Raw genomic sequence first — 13,935 nt, 5'->3', positions numbered from 1 at the left:
TGCTACTGTGCCGCCCCATGATGATTCCACTTGCTATACCAGAGCTTCTGAAATCTGCTTTTCCTCCACTGAGCTTCCCTCTTGACAGTGGTTGACTAGGCCCTTCATTGTGCCTTCTCAGTTCCCATGTTTCTGCTTGTCCTTCCTCTCACAACATCTGAATTCTCACTTTACCCACCAGATACTGTGTTTACCAGGGACTGATTGTACCCTCCTCCCCTGACGCGTTTGAAGGTGGGAGGCTCGTAAATTCCAGCACATGGCTGTCTGTTCCTCTTCCAAATTTCATGGAGGGCCCTTGGACCAATCAGGCGATTAAGTGATCAAATAATGGTCATTTGAGGGGCAGATCCTACCCCCACCACAATTGCACCCATGGCAGAAGTAGGCACATGGCATGTGAGAGGCCCGGCAGATTTAGCTGATGGGTTGGTGTTGGCTAACTGTGCCCATCGGAGCCCGCACTCCATCCCGAGGGTTATCATTCTGGCCTTTATCCTAGCCTTTCAAACATGACCCTCACCCCCCTCACTTTAAATGTGGGCTCCTTTTCATCTAGACTGCCTGTAATCCCAGTAGTGACCACATGGCAGTGCTGGGACTACAGAACTGCCAGCCATCTGATGGTCAGCAGCTCTCTAAGGCAAGTCCTCCTCAAAAACTGGGGCACAAGTCTCACCTGAAAGCAGTTAATGCTTTAAAGTAGAATTAAATTGCTGAGGGACAGCCATTACTTTAGTGGGCCAGCTCGACATCGACTAGTTAGGCGGGTGGTCACGAACCACATTGCCCGGTAAAATCTAGCCTTCCTTCTGTATTCAGTGATTCTTACACAGAATGTGTAGAGATATCAGGTGAGGGTAAGATCTAGCTCATGTGATGGACAACCTGCCAACACTCATTGAATTCGCACATAAATAATGATCGTTGAGTAACATTTTGAATGATGTGTGATAAGTGACCAGAGAACTGTAACCCAGATTCAATGACATCAAGAGAAAAGGAGAGAGATTGGTGAAAATAGGCAACAAAGAAAAATAACTTGCATAACAGCAGATATCAAATTGATGGAAACATTCCAAGATGGCCCAGTAGAGTTTCAGCATTGTATCTCAAACTGACTTGATGTGCCCCATGAGGCTAACTTTCATCAGTCTTAGAATATTCAGGAAAGGGAGGGAAAAAATTATCTGGCGAGGAATTTCTTTCCAAGTCACTCAAATATGCCTTTTGGCTATCTGCCCATTGACAACATCCATGAATATGTCATTGTATTGGCACCATTCTGGTTTCTGAGTAAAGAGGGTGGGAATGCAAAGAATTATGAATTTAAAAAAGCTTCAAAGATGAATCACGCTTCTCAAAATAGCATATCAATGGCCTCTTAATGTAAATGACATATTTAAATCATGACAAGGTAAAGGAAATTAATCCTGAACATTCATTGCTTGGGGTTTTTTACTATGAAAGCCATGCCTAACTAACCCTAACGGTCAATGCTTCCTCCATGCACCACAATCAACAAGTGTCCTGTTTTTGGTCTCACAACAGGAAATAAATTGTGCTGCGCTGATCTGTATCCCAAATGGCCACATACGTTATGGTGGTACCAGTCATATGTTGTAATCCTTGGTGAACTCAACTCATGGCCAAAGAGAATTAACTTCATAGGCTGAGTCATCAGAGAACTAGACGCAAAGCTGTGCTATCTGCCAAAAACATCTGCAGCTGACGTGCAGTCTTGGCAAAGGCGGCCAATGGATTTAGTACTTTGAGCCTTTCCAAAGACTTTTGAAACTTCTGTCACCTTAATATGTCAGTCGCCTTTAATTGCCCTATCCCTTTAAATTCTGCCCACATCATTTTTCACAGTCATCACTGGTGGTAGCCTTGGGCCAGTGGTAACACACTCGCCTCTGAGTCGAAAGCTTGTGGTTTGAAATTCTATTCCAGGCTAATGCGTCTTGCAGTACTGAGGGAGTGCTGCCCTGTCACAAGTGCCATGTTTCACATTGAGCATTAAACCGAGCCTGCCCTCTGAGATGGAATTAAAAGATCCCATGGCCTTACTTTGAAGAATAGCAGTGGATTTCTTCCTGAATCCCTGACCAACTATAAAATAACTGGTTATTGCGACAACAGCTTGCATATGTATGGCATATATGAACATAATGAAATTTCTTGAGACGTTTCACAGACCAGTATCAAACAAAATTTGACAATAATTACACAATTATAATACAAGGCCATTGACCTTTAGTCAGAAGGTCATTGTCCTTACGATCCCAGGACATAAAAGGCTATGGGCCACGTGCTGGAAAATGGGATTAGATTGATCAGTTGGTTGTTTTTCACTGGCACAGACGCAATGGGTCGAAGAGCCTTTTCTGTGCTGTATAATTCTATGACCTAAAACATTGGGCGGAATCTTAGCAAAATTTGGCAAATGCCTGACTCTCACCTGATGCCTCAAGTTCATACTAAAAATTGGTGTGTAATTCTCCAGTTGCACAGACCAGTTTTCATTCCAGATCTTGAGCCTCTTTAAAGAAAGAAAATGAGTGGGTGGGGTTTAGGCCGTCACTTTAGCTGGGCGGGTCCTATTAGAACCGACAACCGGCTCCACAGAGATCGGGGCGTCAACTTTAAAGAGTGCCCTGATCAGAGCTGAAGCTGAACCTGACCTGTCCCCACAACAAAGGGATTGGGGCTCCCCACAAGCCCCCTCACCCAGACAGTCATCGGGGACTCCACCCCCTCCCTCCCACCCCCCACTGGACAATCATCAGGGACTCCCTCCCCCACCACCACTACGGACATATCGCCAATGCTCCCCTCCGCCCTCAGTGCCCACTCACCACCTGTGACTGCAAGTTCTTCCACACAGCCCGCTCCTTCCACCGCACATTGATGGAAACCCCCCCCCATGGGACTCCCATGCGGGCCAACCCTGTGCCAGGGCATTTCCCTCTCTCCCAGAGGCTATACTTACTTTTGGGTACTCAGAGGGATCCCCTTAACTGTTTCTCATTTTTAAGAAGCTGTTGTAAAAGTCGGCTATTGAATATTTAGTGAGGGGGGGGGGGGAAATCATGTGTCGGGGAGGCCTGTTAATAATATTAAAATTTATTAAAATCCATTTAAATGAGGTTCATGCTCTTTGTGGGAATTAACCTCGTGACGTAGCCAGGAAGGGGCGTGGAAATTCGGGAAACACGATCTCTGGAGAGAATTTTCCACCTGTGCGCCATTCTGTATGACAGCGATCGCGGGCTGAAAATTGCCCCCGTCAATTCTATTTCTCAACACAGATGCTACTGAGTGATTTCAGCATTGTTTGATATTAAAGCAACTTCATATATAGCTCACTGAAGATCAGTTAGCCTTGTGTCAAGTGAGCAGTCTTATTTCATGCCTCGGCTATTGAAGTCTTACTCTACGTCCTCCCCAACAAAACAGAAAGAGGACCTTGCCTTTCAGAGAACATTTGCTGTTCTTGTCACTTGTACCTGCTGCTGTTCAATTGTGTGGGCTGTCCAGAACCAAACGGTGAACAGGCTATTCTAGACTGGGTAGTGTGCAATGAGAAATAATTAATTAACAACCTTGTTGTGCGGGGTCCCTCTGAAAAACAACCATAATATGATAGAATTCTTCATTAAGGTGGAGAGTGAAGTAGTCGAATCCAAAACTAGGGTCCTGAATCTAAATAAAGGAAATTATTGAGGGCATGAGGTGCAGATTTGCAAGGATAGATTAACTCTTACTAAAAAAGTTGCCATGGATAGGCAATGGCTCATATTTAAAGAACATGTGCATGAATTACAACAATTATTCATTCCTGTCTGGCTGAAAATTATAAGTTAGGTGGCTCAACCATGGTTTACAAGATAAATTCAAGATAATGTTAAATCCAAAGAGAAGACAGATAAAATTGCCAAAAGCGCAATTGATTGGGAGGATTGGGAACATTTTGGAATTCAGCAAAAGAGAACAAAAGATTTGATCAAGGGGGGGAAAATAGAGTTTGAGAATAAAATTGCAAGGAACATAGAAACTGACCATAAAAGCTTCTATAAATATGTGAAGAGAAAAGATTACAGTCAGTAGTTGGAGAAATTATAATAGGGAACAAAGAAATGGCAGAAGAATTAAACACATATTTTGGTTCTGTATTCACAAAAGAGGGCACAAGTGACCTCCCAGACATGTTAGGAAACCAAGGGTTCAGTAGGGGGGGCAGAAATAGAGGAATTTATTATTAGTAAGAAAATGATGCTGGGGACATTAATGGGGTTAGAGGCTGATAATCACTAAGGCCTGATAATCTATATCCCAGAGTATTAAAGGAAGTGAACCTGGAAATATTGGATGCATTGGTGGCCATATTCCAAAATTCTATCAACTCTAGAGCAGTTCCTACAGATTGGAAGGTGGCAAATGTGACCCCACTATTCAAGAAGTGAACGAGAGAAAAAACAGAATTACAGACCAGTTACATCAGCAGTGGAGAAGATGCTCAATTCTATTATAAAAGACATGATAACAAAACATTTGGAAAGCATTCACAGGATTGAAAAAGCCAGGATGGATTTGCGAAAGACAAATCATGCTTATAAATCTACTGAAGGTTTTTGACTAGTAGAATAGATAAGGGAGAACCAGTGGATGTGGTGTATTTGGATTTTCAGAAGGCTTTTTATAAGGTCCCTCATAAAGAGTTTAATGGGCATAATTAAAGCATAGGGGGTAATGTATTGGTGTGGATCAAGAATTGGTTAACAGACAGAAAACAAAGTGGGAATAAATGGGTCTTTTTCCGATTGGCAGGCATTGACTAATAGGGTACCGGAGGGTCAGTGCTTGGGCCCCAGCTATTCACGATATATATAAATGGCCTGGATGAGGGAACCAAATGTAACATTTCCAAGTTTTCTGACGATACAAAACTGGGCGGAGTTGTGAGGAGGATGCAAGGAGGCTTCAGGGTAATTTAGACAAGTTCAGTGAGTGGGCAAATACATGGCAGATGCAGTACAACATGGCTAAATGTGAAGTTATACACTTTGGTGTTAAAAACAGATGAAGAGTATTTTTTTGAATGGTGATATAAACAGAAGTCTGGATGTACAAAGGGATCTGGGTTCCCTTGTACACCAGTCAATTAAAGTGGGAGGCAGATGCAGCAAGCAATTAGGAAGGCAAATGGTATGTTGGCCTTCATTACAAGACAAAGTCTTACAACACCAGGTTAAAGTCCAACAGGTTTGTTTCGATGTCACTAGCTTTCGGAGCGCTGCTCCTTCCTCAGGTGAATGAAGAGGTATGTTCCAGAAACATATATATAGACAAATTCAAAGATGCCAAACAATGCTTGGAATGCGACCATTAGCAGGTGATTAAATCTTTACAGATCCAGAGATGGGGTAACCCCAGGTTAAAGAGGTGTGAATTGTATCAAGCCAGGACAGTTGGTAGGATTTCGCAGGCCAGATGGTGGGGGATGAATGTAATGCGACATGAATCCCAGGTCCTGGTTGAGGCCGCACTCATGTGTGCGGAACTTGGCGATAAGTTTCTGCTCGGCGATTCTGCGTTGTTGCGGGTCCTGAAGGCCGCCTTGGAGAACGCTTACCCGGAGATCAGAGGCTGAATGCCCTTGACTGCTGAAGTGTTCCCCGACTGGAAGGGAACATTCCTGCCTGGTGATTGTTGCGCGATGTCCGTTCATTCGTTGTCGCAGCGTCTGCATGTACCACGCTTCGGGACATCCTTTCCTGCAGCGTATGAGATAGACAACGTTGGCCGAGTCGCACGAGTATGTACCGCGTACCTGGTGGGTGGTGTTCTCACGTGTAATAGTGGTATCCATGTCGATGATCTGGCACGTCTTGCAGAGATTGCCATGGCAGGGTTGTGTGGTGTCGTGGTCACTGTTCTGAAGACTGGGTAGTTTGCTGCAAACAATGGTTTGTTTGAGGTTGCGCGGTTGTTTCAAGGCAAGTAGTGGGGGTGTGGGGACGACCTTGGCAAGATGTTCATCGTCATCAATGACGTGTTGGAGGCCGTGAAGAAGATGACGTAGTTTCTCCGCTCCAGTACTTCCCCGAAGATCAGCCATACTGAATGGCAGAGTAGGCTCGAAGGGCCGAATGACCTACTCCTCCTAATTTCTATGTTTTCTCATACAAATCTTTTACCTCACTAACTAATCCATGCAGAGTGCCAATGTCTTCTGGTGTTTGAGAGAGATGGATTTACATGGTGATACATTCTCAGGAGAGATTTTCTTCCCTGAGGTCTTTTGCAGGAACCTCCTCCTAGAGTAAAGAGAAAAGGTGTGAGGGTGGATGATCAAATCCCAGGACACTTTATGGAAGATTGGACTGGGGTGGTGGTGGGAAATAGTGGGAGAATGTGGGAGGATGGAGATCAAAGACCTTGTGCTGATGGATCTTAGGCCTTGGCAAGGGGAGGAGAACGGGATAGTGACTGCCCGGAGTTGGGAATGTGGTGCAGGAAAGTCAGAGGTCTGGGGAGTGAAGGCTGGATGCCAAATCTGGTAGGGCAGGGCGAGATCAGATGGGGTGGGAGGTGGCAATGGGGACATGCTTGATTGTGGATGGGTGGTTGCCCAGGGAGGCAAGGTGAATCCAACAGGTAAGTGATTCAGTACTTGTCTTGGTTTAGCTACCTAGTTCCTCCCGGTTCAGTTGATCTCACTGTCACAGTTACATCTCAAATGGGGAATCTCGTTCTGCTATTTAAGGTGCCAACCCCACTTCTTGGAGCAAGATGAAATTAAGTTGGGAAATCAAGGTGAGAGCTTGGCCCCTAAAGGTGCGGAAGTGGCGGCCCAACGCCGGAGTGGTTCCCGCTACGCCGGAACCCCCCGCCCCGCCGGGTAGGGGAGAATTACGCCCAGGATGTGAAAGGAGAACAACAATGTCTGTCACTCTGTTTAAAATAATAAAATGTGTTGCAGTATGCCCTTGAGATTGTATGCTGGAAGTTGTGTTGAATTCAGGTCCCTTTTAATTGTTCTTGTAGCTGTAATTTGTAGCATTGCCAAATTCAGTGGATCCATTATCAAGTTCAGTGGACCATTTGGTACTTGTGAGCTTTCAACAACTTGTTAGTTTCCTGCCGTAAGAATTATTCAGTCAGGTTGAAGTTGTAAATCTGATGATTTTCTCCTGTCCTTGCTCTAGATCCAGTTGTGCGACTTGCCTTGTTCAAGAATAAGAAAAATAAATATTCTCCTGTGAAGCCAAAGAAAAAGACAATCAATCGTGTGGAATACTTCAGAGGTAAAAGAAACTACCAGTTGTAGTACCAATATTTTGAGGCAAGTTTTAGGTCAAATGTTTATTTGTTTCAGTCCTTATTAGAGAAATAATAGGCGTGATCTACCGGCCGTGTTGCGCCCGAATGGCGGCGCAGCCAGTACATACCCCTCTTCCGGGATCTACCCGGCCTGCCATACCTCGCGAGATCTAACGCGACCTCATGAGACATCACAATCTGAATCCCGCCCATTGTGAGTGGGATGAGCTATCTGGCAAAACTGCATATTCGAGCGAGACAGTGAGTCTGACCCTAATATGCGCTCACCTGACCTGCCGAGGCCCTGGGATCTAACGGGCGAGTGCTGGACCCCACAAACGAAGATCAGATGGAACAGCACATGGGGGCTCTCCCATGGGATTGGGCAGAGTGCAGCTTGGCACTGGTGCTAACTGGGTGCAAACCTGACACTGCCAAAGTGCCCAGGTGCTAGGCTGGCAATGTCCAGCTGGCAGTGTCAGAGATCGGGACTGGGAGTGCCCTATACGTGTGAGGTGGGGTGCAAGGGAGCACGAGGATCCCCTTATAGGTGAGTTGGGGCTTTTGGGAGGTTCCAGGGTCACGTTAGTTTGAGAGATCAGGACACCACTTAAAAATGACGTCCCGATCTCTTCCTGCACTGAGGATTTCCAGCACGCAGAGTTCCTCGTGCAGGAAACAGAAACGGGACTGAGTGCTGCACGTTCCCCGAATTGCAACAAAATCCCAATAGATAGCAGCTCGGGGAAAACCCAGCTAAATGCACAGGGCTCTATTTCCATTTGGTTAAATCGCACCCAATGTGTTATAACTTAGCCTTGACCGTAATGCAAAATGGGTCATGTTGCATGGATCACCAAATATTTCATCCTATTGCATTTAACAAACGATCGATGTGACTTAGTTTTATGCGCTGCCCGTAAGACACATTTATACAGCATTGTCTTTTGCATAATATTTTATAACACTCATTGTTCACAGTGAGAATGATGTAAAAGGTACACACACTTTTGTCACTTATGCATTTGTGTTAAAATGTCAATATTATTCAGAGATGCATCTATATAAGGATACAGTGTCTGAAATTTGGTTATCCAAAAACCGGCAATGTCCGAAAACTGGAAAAAAAAAAAAAATTTTAAACCATGCATGAATTTAACTGTTATTTGATGAGTAAAATAAATTACCGGCTTGTTCAGCTAGGTGCTACATTGCTGTGTTTGTGTGCTGACTAATTATCGGTTTGGAACGCCTGTCCTATCCCGTGGTCTGAGCAACCTTGGAAACCACCTGACCCAGCTTGGCCCAGTCCGCCCTGACCTGAACCGGCCGACCCGAAAACAGGCAACGTCCAAAATTCAGCACAGACTCGGTCCCGACATAGCCGGCTTTGAGACACCTGTACCTCTTACATCCAATTCAGACCATGAGTGGCATATATATTTTGTATGGCTGGGGAAGCAGTTATAGCTCGAAAACAAGGTTAACAATCCATTCAACGGCTTCAGCTGCCAAAGAGTGAGTGGTTGAGTTACAACCAGGAATGGATTTCTAAGGACAGGAATTCAGTACATGACCAATAACCAGTCATAATTTGAGCTGTTCCTCATTTGGAACAAGTGGCCACATTTCCCTCACCCATCTTCAAACATTTGAGGGCTGTCTGGATTTTCCATGGAAGATTGAAACCTGGAACTTCACCACTCGGATCAGTTACCAGGTCACAGTTGGTGATGTTTGCAGCACCCATGAGGTGTGCCTTCAGGAGGTGAGGTCATCATCAGTTGGTTGGGTGTGGAATTAGAATATTTATTTTTCTTATTCTTGAACAAGGCAAGTTGCACAACTGGATCTAGAGCAAGATATGGGGTGGCACAGTAGTTAGCATTGTTGCCTCACAGCTCCAGGGTCCCAGATTCAATGCCGGCCTCGGGTGACTGTCTGGTGTTTGCACTTTCTCTCCGTGTCTGCGTGGGTTTCCTCCGGGTGCTCCAGATTCCTGCCATAGTCCAAAGATGTGCAGGTTAGGTGGATTGGCCATGCTAAATTGCCCCTTAGTGTCCAAAAGGTTAGGTCGGGTTACTGGGTTATGGGGATAGGGTGGAAGCTTGGGCTTAAGTAGGGTGCTCGTCCCAAGGGCCACCTTCTGCACTGTAAATTCTGTGATTCATTTCTGAGTATGTTCTAGTCGGGGTTATGGGATTTCAGATGGCTGCCTGGGTTTCTTTTGAAGGCCTGTGTCAGTAGGAGTGCTTCGTCAGCTGTCTGCTGGTGGTGTTCTTTGAGGAGTATGTTTTGCTTGCGGAAACCAGAAGGTTCAATGTGTGCTAGTGATGTACCATCAATGACAACAGACGAGAGTCAGAAGAGTAAACTATGGCTTTAATCAGCTAAAAGACACCTGCTTTCAGCCGGTCCCAGAATGAGGGCAGGGCTGGAGGTTAGCCACCTTTATACTTGAGCCCGAGGGGCGGAGCCACAGGCGGTGCCAGCAGGCACAAACCCAGACATGTAACAAACAGTAAGTACAATCAGTAAGAACAGTAAGTACAATATAATACAGTGGTTTACCACATTCACCCCCTGTTAAAAAAGAGTCCGGCGGGGATAAAGTAGACGGGTTGAATTAGAGATCGAGTCTGTCGGGGGCTTTGACCTTCCGCTGCGATCACTGGTGTCGGATGAAGTGTTGAGCCTGTTTATCCAGGAGCGTGTTGTCTTCCGGATAAGTAGCAACGGAGGGAGACGGTGTAGAGTCGTGAGTACCAACGGAGGGAGACGGTGTAGAGTCGTGAGTAGCAACGGAGGGAGACGGTGTAGAGTCATGAGTAGCAACGGAGGGAGACAGTGTAGAGTCGGGGGTAGTGGTGATGGTCGCTGGGGAACCTGCGGTGGCCAGGTCCCGAAGGGAGACTGTGTCCTCCCACCCGTCATGGTGTACCACGTCGGCATATTGGGGGTTAGCAGAGAGGAGAAGGACCAGTTCGACCAGGGGATCTGACTTGTAACTCCTCACATGCTTCTGGAGGAGGACGGGCCCTGGAACCGTCAGCCAGGACGGGAGCGAGCCCCTGAGGTGGACTTCCTGGGGAAGACAAACATTCTCTCGTGAGGTGTCGTATTGGTGGCGGTACACAGGAGCGACCAGATGGAGTGGAGCGCATCGGGAAGGACCTCCTGCCAGCGGGAGACAGGGAGACCTCTAGACCGCAGGGCAAGAAAGATGGCTTTCCTGACCGCCGCGTTCTCCCTCCACCTGTCCGTTTCCCCAGGGGTTGTAGCTGGTAGTCCTGCTTGAGGCGATGCCCTTGCTAAGCAGGAACTGACGCAGCTCATCACTCATGAAGGAGGAACCCCCATCATTATGAATCCCGTTGGAAGACCGAGACCCCATTGGTGACGCCGAAGGGACCCTAAGGAAGTGGTAGTCACGGCCATCTGCCTCGAAGGCAGTGTATTGGCGGTCCTCCGGGTTGATAGGGAGCTGGTGGTACGCGGACTTCAAGTCAATAGTGGAGAAGACTCGGTACTGCGCAATCTGATTGACCATGTCAGATATGCGGGGGAGAGGGTACGCATCGAGCTGCGTGTACCGGTTGATGGTCTGACTGTAGTCGATGACCATCGGTGCTTCTCCCCAGTTTTGACGGCCACCACTTCGGCTCTCCAGGGGCTGGTACTGGCCTCTATGATCCCTTCCCGCAGGAGTCGCTGGACCGCCGATCTGACAAAGGCCTTGTCCCGAGCACTGTATTGTCTGCTCCTAATGGCGACGGGCTTATAGTCCGGGGTGAGGTTAGCAAAGAGCGGGGGTGGGGCAACCTTAAGGATCGACAGGCGATGGTGAGAGGGGGCAGGGCTCCATTGAACTCCAAGGTAAGACTTTTGAGGTGGCATTGGAAATCTAGACCTAGTAGTAGAGCAGCACCGAGTTGGGGGAGGACGTAGAGCTTGAAATTTTTGTACTCAACGCCCCGTACTGTAAGGGTTGAGACACAGTACCCATAGACTTCCACGGAATGTGATTCGGAAGCTAGGGAGATTCTCTGAGTAGCGGGTAAAATTGGGAGGGATCGGCGCCGTACCGTATCTGGGTGAAGGAATCTCTCCGTGCTCCCGGAGTCGAAGAGCCAGGTCGTCCCGTGGCCGTTGATCCGGATGGCTATCATGGATTTAGTGAGGTAATGAACAAAGAACAAAGAAAATTACAGCACAGGAACAGGCCCTTCGGCCCTCCCAGCCTGTGCCGATCTAGATCCTTTATCTAAACCTGTCGCCTATTTTCCAAGGATCTACTTCCCTCTATTCCCCGCCTGTTCATATATCTGTCTAGATGCATCTTGAATGATGCTATCGTGCCCGCCTCTACCACCTCCGCTGGCAAAGTGTTCCAGGCACCCACTACCCTCTGTGTAAAAACCTTTCCACGCACATCTCCCTTAAACTTTTCCCCTCTCACCTTGAAATCGTGACAACTTGTAATTGACACCCCCACTCTTGGAAAAAGCTTGTTGCTATCCACTCTGTCTATACCTCTCATAATTTTGTAGACCTCAATCAGGTCCCCCCTCAACCTCCGTCTTTCCAACGAAAACAATCCTAATCTACTCAACCTTTCTTCATAACTAGCACCCTCCATACCAGGCAACATCCTGGTGAACCTCCTCTGCACCCTCTCTAAAGCATCCACATCCTTCTGGTAATGTGGCGACCAAAACTGCACGCAGTATTCCAAATGTGGCCTAACCAAAGTCCTATACAACTGTAACATGACCTGCCGACTCTTGTACTCAATATCCCGTCCGATGAAGGCAAGCATGCTGTATGCCTTCTTGACCACTCTATCGACCTACGTTGCCACCTCAGGGTACAATGGACCTGAACTCCCAGATCTCTCTGTACATCAATTTTCCCCAGGACTTTTCCATTGACCTTATAGTCTGCTCTTGAATTAGATCTTCCAAAATGCATCACCTCGCATTTACCTGGATTGAACTCCGTCTGCCATTTCTCTGCCCAACTCTCCATCTCTCTATATTTTGCTGTATTCTCTGACAGTCCTCCTCGCTATCTGCAACTCCACCAATCGTAGTATCATCTGCAAACTTGCTAATCAGACCACCTATACCTTCGTCCAGATCATTTATGTATATCACAAACAGTGGTCCGAGCACGGATCCCTGTGGAACACCACTAGTCACCTTTCTCCATTTTGAGACGCTCCCTTCCACCGCTCCCTGTCTCTTGCTGCCCAGCCAGATCTTTATCCATCTAGCTAGTAAACCCTGAACCCCATACGACTTCACTTTTTCCATCAACATGCCATGGGAAACTTTATCAAACGCCTTACTGAAGTCCATGTATATGACATCTACAGCCCTTCCCTCATCAATTAACTTTGTCACTTCCTCAAAGAATTCTATTAGGTTTTTAAGACATGACCTTCCCTGCACAAAACCATGCTGCCTATCACTGATAAGTCTATTTTCTTCCAAATGTGAATAGATCCTATCCCTCAGTATCTTCTCCAACAGTTTGCCTACCACTGACGTCAAGCTCACAGGTCTATAATTCCCTGGATTATCCCTGCTACCCTTCTTAAACAAAGGGACAATATTAGCAATTCTCCAGTCCTCCGGGACCTCACCCATGCTCAAGGATGCTGCAAAAATATCTGTTAAGGCCCCAGCTATTTTGTCCCTCGCTTCCCTCAGTTACCTGGGATAGATCCCATCCGGACCTGGGGACTTGTTCACCTTAGTGCCTTTTAGAATACCCAAAACATCCCCCTTCCTTATGCCGACTTGACCTAGAGTATTCAAACATCCATCCTGAGCCTCAACATCCATCATGTCCCTCTCCTTGGTGAATGCTGATGCAAAGTACTCATTAAGAATCTCACCATTTCCTCTGAAGCCATGCATAAATTCCCTCTTTTGTCTTTGAGTGGGCCAATCCTTTCTCTAGTTACGCTCTTGCTCCTTATATACGAATAAAAGGTTTGGGGATTTTCCTTAACCCTGTTAGCCAAAGATATTTCATGACCCCTTTTAGCCCTCTTTATTGCACGTTTGAGATTTGTCCTACTTTCCCGATATTACTCCAAAGCTTCATCAGTTTTAAGTCGCCTAGATCTTATGGTTGCTTCCTTTTTCATCTCAGCTAGTCTCCCAATTACACACATCGTCCATAGTTCCCTAATCTTGCCATTTCCATCCCTCATTGTCACAGGGACATGTCTGTCCTGCACTCTAATCAACCTTTCCTTGAAAGACTCCCACATTTCAAATGTGGATTTACCCTTAAACAGCTGCTCCCAATCCACATTCCCTAGCTCCTGCCGAATTTTGTTATACTTGGCCTTTCCCCAATTTAGCACTCTTCCTTTAGGACCACTGTCATCTTTGTCCATGAGTATTCGAAAACTTACGGAATTGTTGTTCCGAGACTGAATCGAGATTGATCGAGGGTGATGGAGGCGAGCTTCGGAAGGTGGGTGGGCTGATCGAGGGAAGCGGAGGCCAGCGTACGATCTGGTGAGCAGGGGTTCCGGGAGGCGGCGTGGTGATTCCAAGATGGCGGCCCCCACGGATCGCACGTGGCGGGTGG

At 46.8% G+C, this 13,935-nt stretch overlaps 1 protein-coding gene across 10 annotated transcripts in view; it reads left to right on the top strand.

Moving 5' to 3' along the window:
* The window catches only part of lrriq1 (leucine-rich repeats and IQ motif containing 1), a 278,411-nt gene that overhangs the window by 217,509 nt on the left and 46,967 nt on the right, over positions 1-13,935 (top strand). For all 10 annotated transcript variants that reach the window (XM_072485134.1, XM_072485135.1, XM_072485136.1 and 7 more), the window contains one exon: positions 7,212-7,310. In XM_072485134.1, the coding sequence (XP_072341235.1) occupies positions 7,212-7,310 (99 nt within the window). Of the gene's footprint in view, positions 1-7,211; positions 7,311-13,935 lie in introns of those variants that run through there.

Source organism: Scyliorhinus torazame, chromosome 19 (assembly GCF_047496885.1).
Source record: "Scyliorhinus torazame isolate Kashiwa2021f chromosome 19, sScyTor2.1, whole genome shotgun sequence".
Classification (NCBI taxonomy): domain Eukaryota; kingdom Metazoa; phylum Chordata; class Chondrichthyes; order Carcharhiniformes; family Scyliorhinidae; genus Scyliorhinus; species Scyliorhinus torazame.
Note: the sequence above shows the minus strand (reverse complement) of the source record. Positions and strands in the feature narration are given on the sequence as shown.